This window comes from Micromys minutus, assembly GCF_963924665.1.
Source record: "Micromys minutus genome assembly, chromosome: 12".
NCBI lineage: Eukaryota > Metazoa > Chordata > Mammalia > Rodentia > Muridae > Micromys > Micromys minutus.
The window spans coordinates 36,987,630-37,000,952 of NC_137981.1; the positions used below are offsets into that span (position 1 = coordinate 36,987,630).

Genomic DNA, 13,323 nt, shown 5'->3' on the forward strand with positions numbered 1-13,323 from the left:
GGGTGGGCAACAGTTCTCTGTGGCCATGCTGAGTGCCTGTCTTGTCCTGCTCAGCCTTATCTTCATCTCTGCATAATGGTCCAAACCTGCCTTCCTACATTCCCTAGACGTGAGTAAACTCCAGACCATCAGCAAAATATGTCTAAGATCCACCATGCATTGTGCACACCACGGAGAGGCACTTCCTGAGGGAGTGGGTGGACAACACGGGGAATAAAACACCACCTGCCACTTGTAAAGCTAAGCCAGAAGAAAATGCCAAGGAAGGAAAGCAGATAATTAGGAGGCGGAAAAAACAGAAGACGAGTTGTCCAGCAGGGAGGGACATGACCAACTGAAGTGTACTCCCCCCGCCCCCCCCCATATTTTCCCTTTTATTAAAAACGGATTATTTTCCTATACTAGAATCCATTTCAAACACTAAGTGTACTAAATCTTCAAATAAAAATTTACCAAGTGCTCTGACTTTTCCAGAAAGTCATGAAACATAAACATGCAAATACCTTCTACAATTTTCAGAACCACTGCGGCCCAGGCTACCCTTGAACTCATTCACGGTCCTTCTGCCTTGGTAACAGTTTGTCACTATGTTGTAAAAATTCACTCAGCCTCATGGAAGGCTGTAATTATAGGCGTACACCATTACACCATTGCAGCTTTTTTTGTTTTTGTTTTTTTGGCAAGAAAACAATTCACAAGGTAAGAATATAATGGGAGATACTTATTGTTAAGTAAAACAGTAAGAAATTACATTTGGCTCTCTGAAAACCTAACGTATACAAGTAATAAATTTCCAGAAAAAGTGAACCACCACCGCATATATACATATTCATATACTGATATATAAGAGAGGATTTACTGTAGAAATAAATTGCTGTGGCTATGGAGGTAAAGAAGTTCTACAAGAGGTCAACTGCAAGGTAAGGACTGGGATGCAGGGAAGATAACTGTATCAAAAACAGAGGACCCAAGGAGGGGGCAAAGGGTGTTAAAGTAAATTCTAGAATCCAAAGGCCTGGAACTTGGGGTTCTAATATATAAGAAATCAGAAGAAAACTGCCCCACAGATCCAAGGGACCAGTGAGCTTTGTTATCTGCAAGCTCAGGCGATAAAGACAGACAGATCTTCCCTATCCAGTCCACTCAGGTTCACACACTAATCTCTGCAAATACTGTGTACATACACATCAAATGAAGGTTTTCAGGATAGATTCGTGTTTGTTCCACCTATCCGGATCCAACTGGTCTACAAAAGACTGAAGAGAACTTCTGTTGATCACACAGCCTGTCAGGTTCCCAGACTAACCTCCCAGGGAAAATCACGCTTTGGAGATTCCTCCAAATTCAAAACTCTGAGATCTTAATCTTTTAGGACTGTCCTCTGGAAAAGTTTTAGACTTCAGGAACTTTAGACTGGGAGCTCTGGTCACTGGACATGGTGTCACACTTTAATCCCAGCATTCAGGGCGCTAAGGGAGGCAAGTAGATGTCTATAAATTTAAGGCCAGCCTCAGAGAGGCCATGTCTCAAAAACAACAACGACAAAAGACTTTGATCTTTCAGTATTTCAGAATTGTCCTTTGTGACTACAGTCAGTACCACTAGAATAAACCCCACAGAAAGTGTGTACCCATGAGGGGAAGCATACAGTTTTGTAATAGCATCTAAGCTGCCATCTGGGGTGGGGCTTGGTTGGTAATGTGAACAAATACCTCAGTTTGATCCAAAACCCTGAACAAACCAAGCACAGTGGTGTGTGTTTGTAACCTCAGCACTCAGGAGGCTGACGTAAGAGTTTGATGTGAGCCTGGGCTGTAGAGCAATTTCCAGTTCTACCTGGGCAGAGATAAGACCCTGCCTTAGGAAAGAAAATAATTAACTAAGCCAAGGAGAGTGACATAGTCACAATAAAAATCCAAGCCTACAGAAGTTATATTCTCAAAAGGTTAAGGCCAACCAACTTTTAGGCCAGCCAAGAATATATACCAAGATTTATCAGGAACAGACAGACATACAGACAGAACCAGAAAAGATGAGACAAGAAAGGGAAGAGTCTGAAGATGTTCTATTTTTTTTTCTCCTTTTTTTTCTTCTTCTTTTTTATTTTTGTTTGTTGGTTTGTTTTCTTTATGTAGCCCTGGCTGTCTTGTAACTAGCTCTGTAGACCAGAAGGCCTATATTCCCCAACTCCCCGAACTCACAGATATCCACCTGCTTCTGCCTCCCTAGTGCTGGGATTAAAGGTGTAAGCATCCACTGCCTGACTGGAGATAAACTTACTGGTGAATCATTTGCCTAGTGAGACCTTAGATTGTCAGTTTTAAAACCAAAAATCTCACTTGACATTCAAATATTTTTTCACTCTCAAACCTACCATGTATTTTTATTTATACAATAATGTATTTATTTATACAAATGATTCATTTATAAATAACTTGTATCTGATTTGTAGTGGCATTTACAATCAACTTTACATAAACACTAAACATACTTTATGCATGCTTTCGCTACCTACCAACTTCCCAGTCAAAACGATTTACATCTGTGAGAAAATAAATAATTCTTCAACTAGTGTAACTAAAACAGGGTATTTTCGCTTCTGATAAACTGACTATGTTGCTTTTTCCCAGTGGCCATCCCATTAGTTCCCTCCTTCCTCTTTTGTGACTTTTATCTACTATATATACCTTATATAATCCTTCCCTTTTCCATTCATTACCCTCCATGAGACCAATCAGAAAGTGTGCACATATCCCACAGTTCCCCACATGAGCATGCTGTCTCTAGTATGGCACAGAAGATCTTTCCAGGATCCTGGGGTTTTTTTTTTTTTCTTCTTCTTCTTTTTTAAATCACAAACAAGCCTATTAATTTTCAGCTCTGATATTTTGCCAAATTGAATGTATCAGAGCTGATTAACCTAATTCTGTTCTTATTTTCAGTTAAAGATCCTTATTTGGTTCTTTTGTGAGAGAAAAATTACCTTTATGATAATAAACAATGAGGATATTTCAAAAAATTTTAATGCTAACTATTCCATTTATGTTTTTAATTATACACTTTTAAACCTCAACCATGCTTGTTGTATTCTGAAAATATGTCAATTCTAAGCAAACTAGCAACTTTCCAGCTCAAGAGCTGAAGTGGTGGGGGCTGGGAAGATGGCTCAGTGGGTAAGCATTTGCTTACAGAATCTAAATTCGAATCCCTGCACCCACATAAAAGCCAAGCACAGAGGTGCACATCTGTAAGAACAGTACGGGGAGGTGGGAAGAGCTGGGTTCCAGGGACCTGCTGATTGACACAGCTACCTAAAATGAAAGCGCTGGATTCAGTGAGACTTAGCAGTCAGTGGAGAGCAAAAAGGAAAATGCCCACCATGAACCTCAGCTGTCTACACATATATACACGCAAAATAGTTTTTGACACCTAAAAATCTGAAAACCTAATCAAAAAGAAAATTAAGGTTTTTTTTAACTTGATCAATACAGTAATTAAAATGAAAATAAACAAGTTTTGAAGCAAATGAACATATTTTTCTAATCTACATTCTACTTATACTTGGATGAAAAGGAATAGAGCGATATGCCGGTTAGTTTTTGTCAGCCTGATACAACTAGAGTCTTCTGGGAAGAAGAATCCTCTACTGAGAAACTGCCTCCATCAGGGACAAGCCAGAGACAGACAGACAGACAGACACAGACAGAGACAGAGAGATCAGAAGACAACTTGGAAGAGTGAGCTTTCTTTTTTATCATGTACAGTCCGGGACTGAACTCGTGACATCAAGCTTGGTGACTTGGTGACCAAGTTATTTAGCTGAGGAGTCATCTCACTGACCCTGGTTTTGCTTTTTAGCTGTAAAAACTTTAAAGTTTCAACATCAGCGGTTCTCAACCTGTAGGTCTCAACCCCTCTGGGGCTGCATATCAAATACCCCTCATATCAGAGATTTAATTATAATTCTTAACAGTGGCGAACTTATGGATGAGGGTCCCCATAACATGAGGAACTGTATCAAAGGGTCACAGCATCAGGAAGGGTGAGAACCACTGTTCTAAGTACTAGATGTCAAACTGCTACGTGACTTGCTCCCATCCTGAAGATTAGCTGGATTTTTGTGTTTGTGTGTGTTTTGTATGCTCATGAGTGCACACATTCAGAGACTTATACATGCTAGGCAAGCACCCTACTACTATACAGCTACATCCCCAGTCCTCGATTCCCAGACAGTGCCCCCTGATGCAATGAGAAGGCCCAACTTATTTTCTTTCTCTCATTGCTTATGCTTTTACTAATACTGAATTTAGTATTCGAGAAACTTAGACAACAAATTACACCAGTTTTTTTTCTAGGGTTTTTACTGTTTTAGTTAAGTTCAGGGTTTCACTCCATTTTGAGTTAATTTTTCTATGCAGCATGAAGGAAGAACTCAGTATCGCTCTCCCGAAAGTGGAAACGCAGTTATCCAAGCACTGTTCTGTTTTGTGTTGCTTCTTCTTGTTTATCTGTTTCCAGACATTACCTCATGTAACTCAGGGGGCCTCAAACCTATTTTATAGCAGGCCTGCCTCAGACTTGCAATGATCCCCCTGACCCTGTCTTCTGAGTGCCTGGATTTACAGGCAATGTACCCCCATACCTGTCATGTAATACATTTTAACTGAAAAAAGTATTAGGAATAAACAAAACATATTTTCAAAAAGATACCGTGGTAATTTATTACTCAATAAATAGTAGTAAGCTAAAAAGATCTCAATTTCCTGAGTTTCTCTCCAACTGAGGGTCAGAGATATTTTGTTATTGATACGTTGTTTTTTTTTTTGCATTATCTACTCATTTATTGTGTATTAGTATATGCATGTGCACTTGATATAAGTGTGTGTGTGTGTGTGTGTGTGTGTGTGTGTGTGTGTGTGTGTGTGTGTCAGAGGACAACTTGCAGGAATGACTTTACTCCTTCCACCATGGGTATCTGAGAGATTAACTTGGGCTGTCAGCCTGGGTGAGAGTGACTTTACCCACTGAGCCATCCTATCAGCACAGTTCCCTCAGTTCAATCACTTCTCTACAGGGATGTCCAATGTGGTATATATGAAGCATTAAATACTTACTTATCAAGGAAATCTTTGTCTACTACAGCAGAGATGTCAAGAAGAGGATTTCCCATTCCAAACAGCACATTTTCACTAAAAAAGAAAAAGGAAAAAAGAAGTTAGAAAATGCAAATATGAAAATAAATGTATCTTTACTTGAACATAAGCCTAGCATGTTAGTTTGATTAAACCTATGATTTGCCAACTGCACATAAGACAGTATTTCAGAGATAATACAAAGCTATGACTGGGCTGGTGAGTTGGCTCAGTGGTTAAGAGCACATATTACTCATGCAAACGACCTGGGTTTTGTTCCCAGCATCCACATAGTAGATCACAACCACATGTAACTCCAGTTCCTAGGAATCCAACAACTTCTACTGTCCTCTATAGGCACTGAATGCATATGCTATACAGTATTATCCATGCAGGCAAAACATCATACAATTAGAAAAAAAGGAGTCTTAAGATAGATGAAATAAAATTGCAACATAACAAAAGAGGGAAATGACCTTGTCATAACATTAAATCACCAGTGGTTTTTATGTCAAGTTGATAGAAGCTAGGGTCATTTGGGAAGCGACTTAACTAAAATGTTTTGAGTGATGATTGAAGTGGGAGGGGTCACTGTGGACAGTGCTAGCCCTGCACTGGTCCAGCCACCGGGAGCAAGCCAGTAAGCTACACCCCTCCAGAGCTTCTCATTAGTCCCTGCACCAAGTTCCTTCAGTGACGGACTGTGATCGGGACATGTAAGATGAAATAAATCCTTTCCTCCCCACGTTGTTTGTGATTGTGGTATTTTACCACAGCAACAGAAACCCCGAGACAAACACTAATCCAGATAACATCATAAGTAATAAAAACACTATATAATAAGTCATTATTCTTATTTTATTATATCATATATAACAAATCCGGTATGTCTAACCCAAAAACTCTAGCTGACCTACTCTGCCATTCAAGATGTGTGGCACTATCCTGGGATCACATGCCTACATTTTAACACACCCTTTCACTATCATTACTCTATAAAAGTTATCTGTATCTATTTAAGAAAAGCAATCCTAATAGGTAAGACAGGAAATACCAGCACTCAAAGAGAAGGATCTCTGTGAGTTCAAGGTCAGCCTGGTCTACATAGAAAGTTCTCTATGTGGCCAGAGCTACACAGCAACACCCTTTCTGAAAAAAGGCAAAGACTATTGTAACTATTCAAATGTAGAGATATGCTTTAATATATAGATTCAAACTATACATACACTTTAGATATACACCTTAAATATGTGTAGTTAAGATAAATTTTTATGTAAGAACATGAAAAGTATGAAATGGTTGGCCGAAAGATATGCCATCAAATCAGTAGTCAATAGAAACAAGACTTCAGTTATATTAGTAGCAGACAAAGTTCAATTTAAAATATGGAGATGTGCAGGTAAATGATATCAAATATTTCATTAAAAATTAATAGGTCATTTCATCAAGAAATGTAACAATACAAAGTATATATGCACCAAATAAAATAGCTCAGAACACTGGTGGAGGGAGGGGTGAAACCCAGTTTCTCATCAAAACCCTATAGCACCAAGGAGCCCAAGACCTTGCATAAACTGAGTATGGACCCTGTCACTGAGCTATAACCCGCCCCTAAACACACAATTGTATTTGGTTTTAACACCTCTCTTTCCACAGTTGACAAAAACAGGCAGATACAAACAGAAGCAAGAATTGCACAACTGAATACTCACCTTAATTACACATAAGCCTACACATAAATGTTCATAATGAAGCAGGATAGAAAGGCAGGGGAAACTTGAGAGGAAAGGGAGCCTCTCACCCTGGAATCCAGTTAAAGCCTCCTGCCAGCAGAGAAACAAGAGTCCCACACAGCACAACCAACCACTCACAGTTCTTCTCCCAACCCTGATGCAAGCCAGACATTTCTCAGGAATCTCATCAGAAACTGTATTTACAGGGAAAAAAAATAACACTCACTGTGCAACCCTAGTGGCTCCTGGGTAACCTTGTCAAACTATAGTTCCATCCAGCGCATCTCTGGAGCCTTCTCCCATCCCACTTACCCCAACAGCCTCTTGAGAGAGAACGTGACAGCTGTGAAAACAGTGGACACTGCTAATGTTGAGACTATTCATTTGGCCTCTGTTACGAAGCCATAACTACATATGGGTACTTTCCACACTATCCTTAAGGAAGCATATATCCACACTTGGGCATTTCTTGCTTTCTTCTGAGGGCCTCTCTTTTCTTCATCCACACTTTTCAGTTTATATTAAAATGTCTTTATTAAGCTCCACCTAGCCCGATCTTTTCCACAATGCAGCTACAGATCTGTTTGCCTGAGTTGAAGTTGCCTGAGACTCCTCAGGAGTCTCCTCACTCCTGACAATGACAGAGTTGTGTGTAATAGCAAAGGGCAAAAAAAAAAAAAAAATTGTGGTAACAAACAAACTTGGACCTGATAAAACTTTGTTAGTATACATCAGGACCAGCTAAATTTAACATAAAAAAGGCATGAACAAAAGCGGTAAAAAAAAATCCCGAAGTCAAATTTGGAGTACTATACTAACGTTGATTTCCTGGATTTGCAAAACAGCATGGTTATGCAAAACACACCGCTGGCAACAACTAAATGACTCAGGTTCTGGATCACTCCTTCTGCAATTTCTTAAAAGCCATAAAATATTTTAAAAGATCAAATCCCATTGCATAGGGGCTGGAGAGATCACTTAGCAGTTAAGATGACTAACTGCTCTTCCAGAGGACTGGGGTTCAATTTCCAGCCCCACATGGAGGCTCATAACCATGGGGAACTCATAAATGTGGGGCACAGATATACATGCAAGCAAAACACCAACACACATAAAATAAATAAAAAGTTTTCAAGTTCTATCATACACATCTTAACATTTATGAGGATATGGCTGGAAACTATATTATGCAAAGTAACTGAATCAGAAAATAATTATTGTGTTTTCCCCTCATATATAGACCATAGATTTAAACTTTTATATGTGTATTTTTTGGGGGTGGCCTAAGTCATAAAACTAAAACAGGGACCATAAAAGAGGAAAGAGGTCGAAAGGGGAGTTTAAGGGGAAATGAAGAGAACAGAATTCTTTTTTTTTTTAAGATGTATTTATTTATTTTATGTGAGTGCACTGTAGCTGTCTTCAGACACACCAGAAGAGGGCATCTGATCCCACTACCGATGGTTGTGAGCCACCATGTGGTTGTGGGGCTTGAACTCAGGACCTCTGGAAGAGCAGTCAGTGTTCTTAACCACTGAGTCATCTCTCCAACGAGAACAGAATTCTTGAAACATGAAGCAAAAAGGCTCCTGGGTAGAGGTGGGGGGGGGGGGTCAGGTAGATGCTTGGTGGAGGAAAATTGTGGTGGTTTGAATGAGAAATGCCCTACATAGGCTCCAGTATTTAAAGTTGTGGGTTGGTAGTACTGTTTGAGGAAGCTATGGGATCTTTAGAAGGCGGAACCTTGAGGGAAGAAGTCCACCACTGGACAGGAAGGGAGGATTTTTTATAGCCTTGCCCTGCTTCCATTCCCTCTAGGCTTCATACTTGCAGCTGCAGTATGATCTCTCAGCCTGCAGCCCACTGCCATGCCTCCCAGCAGTATGTACTCTCTCCCTCTGAAGCGGTGAACCAAAATAAACTTTGTCCCATAAGCTGTTTGTTGCCATGATGCTTTTTATGGTCAACAGAAAAGTAACTAATATAATCACCAACAAAAACAAAATATGGAGGGAGATGCCATCTTCATAAAAACCAACTCTCAGCTCAAGTAGAAGAGATGGTGTTAAACCCAGAGATACAAGAAAAACCACCGATCCAAAGCATCAAGGCCAAATTAATTACAGTTTGCTTTTTTATTTGTATACATGAGCTGCTTCCCCCTAAGGTGGAGTTCAAGAGGTCAGATTTGAATGTGAGGAAGACAGGGCTTTTTCTATAGCTCAGAGGTAGGGGGTTTTCCAAATAGGGGATTTGGTGGACAAAACAGGCAGAGTTACAGGAGCAGAACATAAGTTAGTTCTTCCAGAAACAAAGACCTGGTGGCAAGGTAGTCACTGGTGGCCATAAACCCTTAGAAACAAGTCAGTTTCAAAAGCAAGATGTGTAAACAACTTTTTAAAATAAAGACATGATTGTGATTCCTGGAACAGGCAGTACAGAACATTTTGTAGTTAAGGCTACAGGTGGAACATTACCCAGCCCTTGAGAAAGGGAGGTTTACTAATAAATTATCTTTACTATAAGACGGTTTTTAAGCCTAAAATGGAGATAGACTGGTTCTTCAAAGTTTATTCTGGAGCCAAATAGGAATGAACATATCAGGAACATGGATTTAGGCAACACCAAGTTCCAGGTTGCAGCATGGATGCAAGTTTCTGCAAGTTTTTATAGTAATGAAACAAAGGCAACAAATCAAGTCATGGGGGGGGGGGGGGTATGGGGAAAGGATTAAGACAGGGTTTCTCGGTAGCCCTGGCTGTCCTGGAACTATGTAAAGCAGGCTGGGCTCCAACACAGAGATATTCTCATTCTCTGCCTCTACCTCTGGATTAAAGGTATATACCACCATGCCTACCAATGGCAACTACTTTTTAAAGGGGGTAAGAGCCGGCATGGCTACCCACACCTATAGTCCTACCACTACACGAGAGACAGAGGCCATCTTTAGCTGCACAGGGAGCAGCACAGGACCAGCAGAAATAAAGATATTCTAAAGGGACATTGGCATCCCTCAATCTGACTCTTAAACAGTTGAAACAATGAACTCTAAAGAAATGGGAATTTCTCCAAGAATCTCATGCTGTGAGAAGGAAAGAAGCTAGATAAAGAAAGGCTTGGTCTCCAAGGACGATTTCTCAGAGCTCCAACAGCTTGTCAGACTACCTAACAGGGTGAGAGTGAGGAGCAGACATCTTGACTGTACCACACAAACATGCAAATCCCGGGCCTTCTATTTAAACTTTAATCTCACTCTAGAATCCTTAAGAGAGCCTGGGGGCAGGGGCCTAATCTCTCTGTCCCTCTTTCCAAGCAGTCACACTGAATAAAAATCTCCTCTTCCTGCTTCCCATTTTCCTGCTATTTTAATTGGTTCTGAGAATAGGTGGCCAGACCAGTCAGTCCCCTCCAAAATTGTCTTTTACAACAGATTCTTCCAGAGAATAAATAGCAGAGTTTATAGTTTTATGTATCAAACTGTTTCAGCCAAATGTAGAAGAACATATGGAAGCTCATCTCATTCTAGCTCTGATGGTGGAAAGATGGCTATCAGGAAACTCCCACAGAAGGGCAAAATCAATCACCTACAGGGCCTGAGTAATTCTCAAACACCTAGTATATGAGGAAGGTAAAAGGTGGCCCCAAGAAGCTGAGATCCAAATATACATATGTTTTTAAATATTTTATTTTATTCTTCTGTACAGTGAGAGAGGGTGTGTGTACACCCACATATGTTCAAGTGCCCTCCAAAGCCAGAATAAGGCTCCAGATCTCCTGGAGCTGAAGTCACAGGACTAGAGAGGTCTAGGAACTAAACTCATCTGGGGATTGGTAAGGGCTCTTAGCCCTTGCACCATCATCTCCCCAGCCCCTAAACGTGCACATTTATTGTAGGAAGAAATTACAAAAAAAAGTAGAAGGCTGAAGATGATAGTTTCATAGAAGAAAAGTGATGTGGTTTCTACAGCATTGCACTATCTCCTCACAAACGAGTGGGGCCAGGCTAGGAATTTCCTTACAGGGTCTGGCCTGACTGACAAAGCAACTCCATATTTGTACCTAACACTGAAATATTGACATTTTGCTTGAGACAGGGTCGGGCTGTGTAGCCTAGGCCGCTCTGTGACTCATGGCCGGGCCTCTGGAGTACATGGGCCACCCCACCCAGCTTAATGTTTTAATAAATAATGTCCAGACTGCAAAACTGACTCATCTTTATGCAATTAGATTACAGAGCTCCAAATGTGAAGAAAATACATAAAAGCTATGAAAGAGTGGCTGAAATGCATGAAAGGCAGCTAGCGTTTTAGTGATTTTCCTTATGGTCCTAGTCAGATTTTTACCAACCTGACACAAGTGTTATCTAGGAAGAAGAAATCAATTGAGAAAACACCTGCAGGCAAGTTGGTAGGTCATTTTCTTGATTAATGATTGATGTGAAAGGCCCATGGGGGTTGGGGTGCATGCACCCTTAGCAGGCAGTCCTAGGTTGTATAAGAAAGCAAACTAAACAAGCCAAGAGAGGGCCACTAAGCAGCATAGCTTCATGGCCATGCTTGGATTCCTGTGCTGCCTTCCTTTGACTATGGACTGGGATCTAGACTGTGCACAGTAATAAACACTATCCTCTCCGAATTGCTTTTACAGTTTTATCACAGCAAGAGAGATTCCTCTGTCTCTCCCAGTTCCACAGTAATTCTGAGAAGAAACAACCCTTACACACTGAACCCACAGGCTAGGCAGCCCCGGAGAGGTGAACTCTATCTCAGAGAACTGCAATCATGTCAGCTTCAAAACAGTCCCTTCAAAAGCTCAAGGCTTACCATTGTTTGACCAGATCCTGAGCTTGTCCTGGGCTAAGAGAGTTTCCCCAAAGAGCATCTGTCAAAAACAACCAGCTGCAATGGTTTAACATTCCAGCTGCCTGAAGCAGTTGGAGCAAACAAGTTAACCAAAAACATAAAAGGGAGAGTGTAAGGAAAAAAAAAAAAAAAGGTCCACAGAGGGAGCATCTAGAGTGTTCCTAAAATTGCAGTGGGCATGCTCAAGGAAGACAAGGGAAGGCCTGACACACCCATGTCTGCCTGGGTAGAGGACTGAACACGCACAAACTACAGCTTTACAGCCGTAAGCTTGACTGATGTCTAGGATGGGCCTTAACAGGCACCCAGTATCTCTAAACATTCTGGGAAGCAGTAACAAGTATTAACAGGAATGTGAAAAAACTGGAATCCTCAGACATGATGCAGCCACGCTGGTCAAAAGGGTTGTAGTTTCTAAAGAAGGAGGAAGAGACAGAAAATGAAGACAGAAAAATGGGGGCTTTTACCTCAAAGGAACAAAAAGAAATAGTTTCTTCTGAAGCCAAATGTGTGCCCAGAAAGTTTCCCCAAATGCCATGTTCCAAGGCTGCAACAGTTTAATGAAGTTTTATAGTAACAGAAGAAAGTCACAAATCAAGACACTTTCCAAATACATCAGTTGAAACATCAGAAAAACTGGGAAATCAAACTATGGGCCTCAGATGTTATCTGCAGGGGTCTGTTTGTACATTCCAAAAGATCTACCTAACGGTCCCAAAGATACTAGGTCACACAGAGAGGAAGTTAATAAATGGTTATTAAGTGTGTTAAAGATAGCCCAGGATAATTCGGGCTGGCAACATTCCATCGTTTCCACATCTCTGAAGTTCTAATGAGTCAGTCAGCCTTTGTTGTCAGCTTCTTTCCAGGAATTTTTGTTCACCAAGTAACATAAAATTATCCTATGAAGCCGTATCCTTTTCCTAAGAGAAACAAACATATGGCAACACAAAAACTTACACACGGATGCTTACTGTGCTAGTATTCACAATAGCCAGAGAATAACCCAGAGAGCTGGGTAAACAAGATATATCTACACACCGAAGTGTATTCAGCCATAAGAAGGAATGAGGTACTAATAACTTCCTAAGACATGGATGAACTTTTAAAAACATTTTACTCTCTGAAAGAATTAATGCTCCCATAGGAGAGGTCTGCTGCCATTTCTGTCTTCTATGAAATTTCTGTTGCCAAGGAAGACAGGATTACAGTCTGGTCTGACAGACTGAGATGGCATGGTGTAGTCTTGGGTTATCAACATCCTGGGTTTTTAGCTGGTGAAAACTCAGTGTGGGGAAAGCATGGTACATACTATATAATCTCCATTACCCAAGTGTGTGTACACTTGCAGGATCTAGAAAGACACATCTAGCTGAGCTACTTGTGCCTGGGTGACTTTGTTCTTGCTTTCTTGTGTTTAATTTCCTGTAATGCACATATTAAAAAATAAAAAGCTTCTTTTAAAAACTTTTTTTAAAAAAGTTCACATAGAACTAAAAATCACGTGATTGTGCTGCTGACACAACAGAGTAAGAATTGACAGAGGTGCTGGGCTGCGCACACACTGAGTCCCCACTCGGGGGGCAGAGGAAGGAT

General features: G+C 40.6%; 1 protein-coding gene across 3 annotated transcripts in view; it reads right to left on the reverse strand.

Annotated features, from left to right (window-relative positions):
- ADK (adenosine kinase) overlaps positions 1-13,323 on the reverse strand; it is a 374,447-nt gene that overhangs the window by 326,602 nt on the left and 34,522 nt on the right. For all 3 annotated transcript variants that reach the window (XM_080926022.1, XM_080926020.1, XM_080926021.1), the window contains exon 2: positions 5,115-5,189. In XM_080926022.1, coding sequence (XP_080782148.1) covers positions 5,115-5,189 — 75 coding nt within the window. The remainder of the gene's footprint in view (positions 1-5,114; positions 5,190-13,323) is intronic.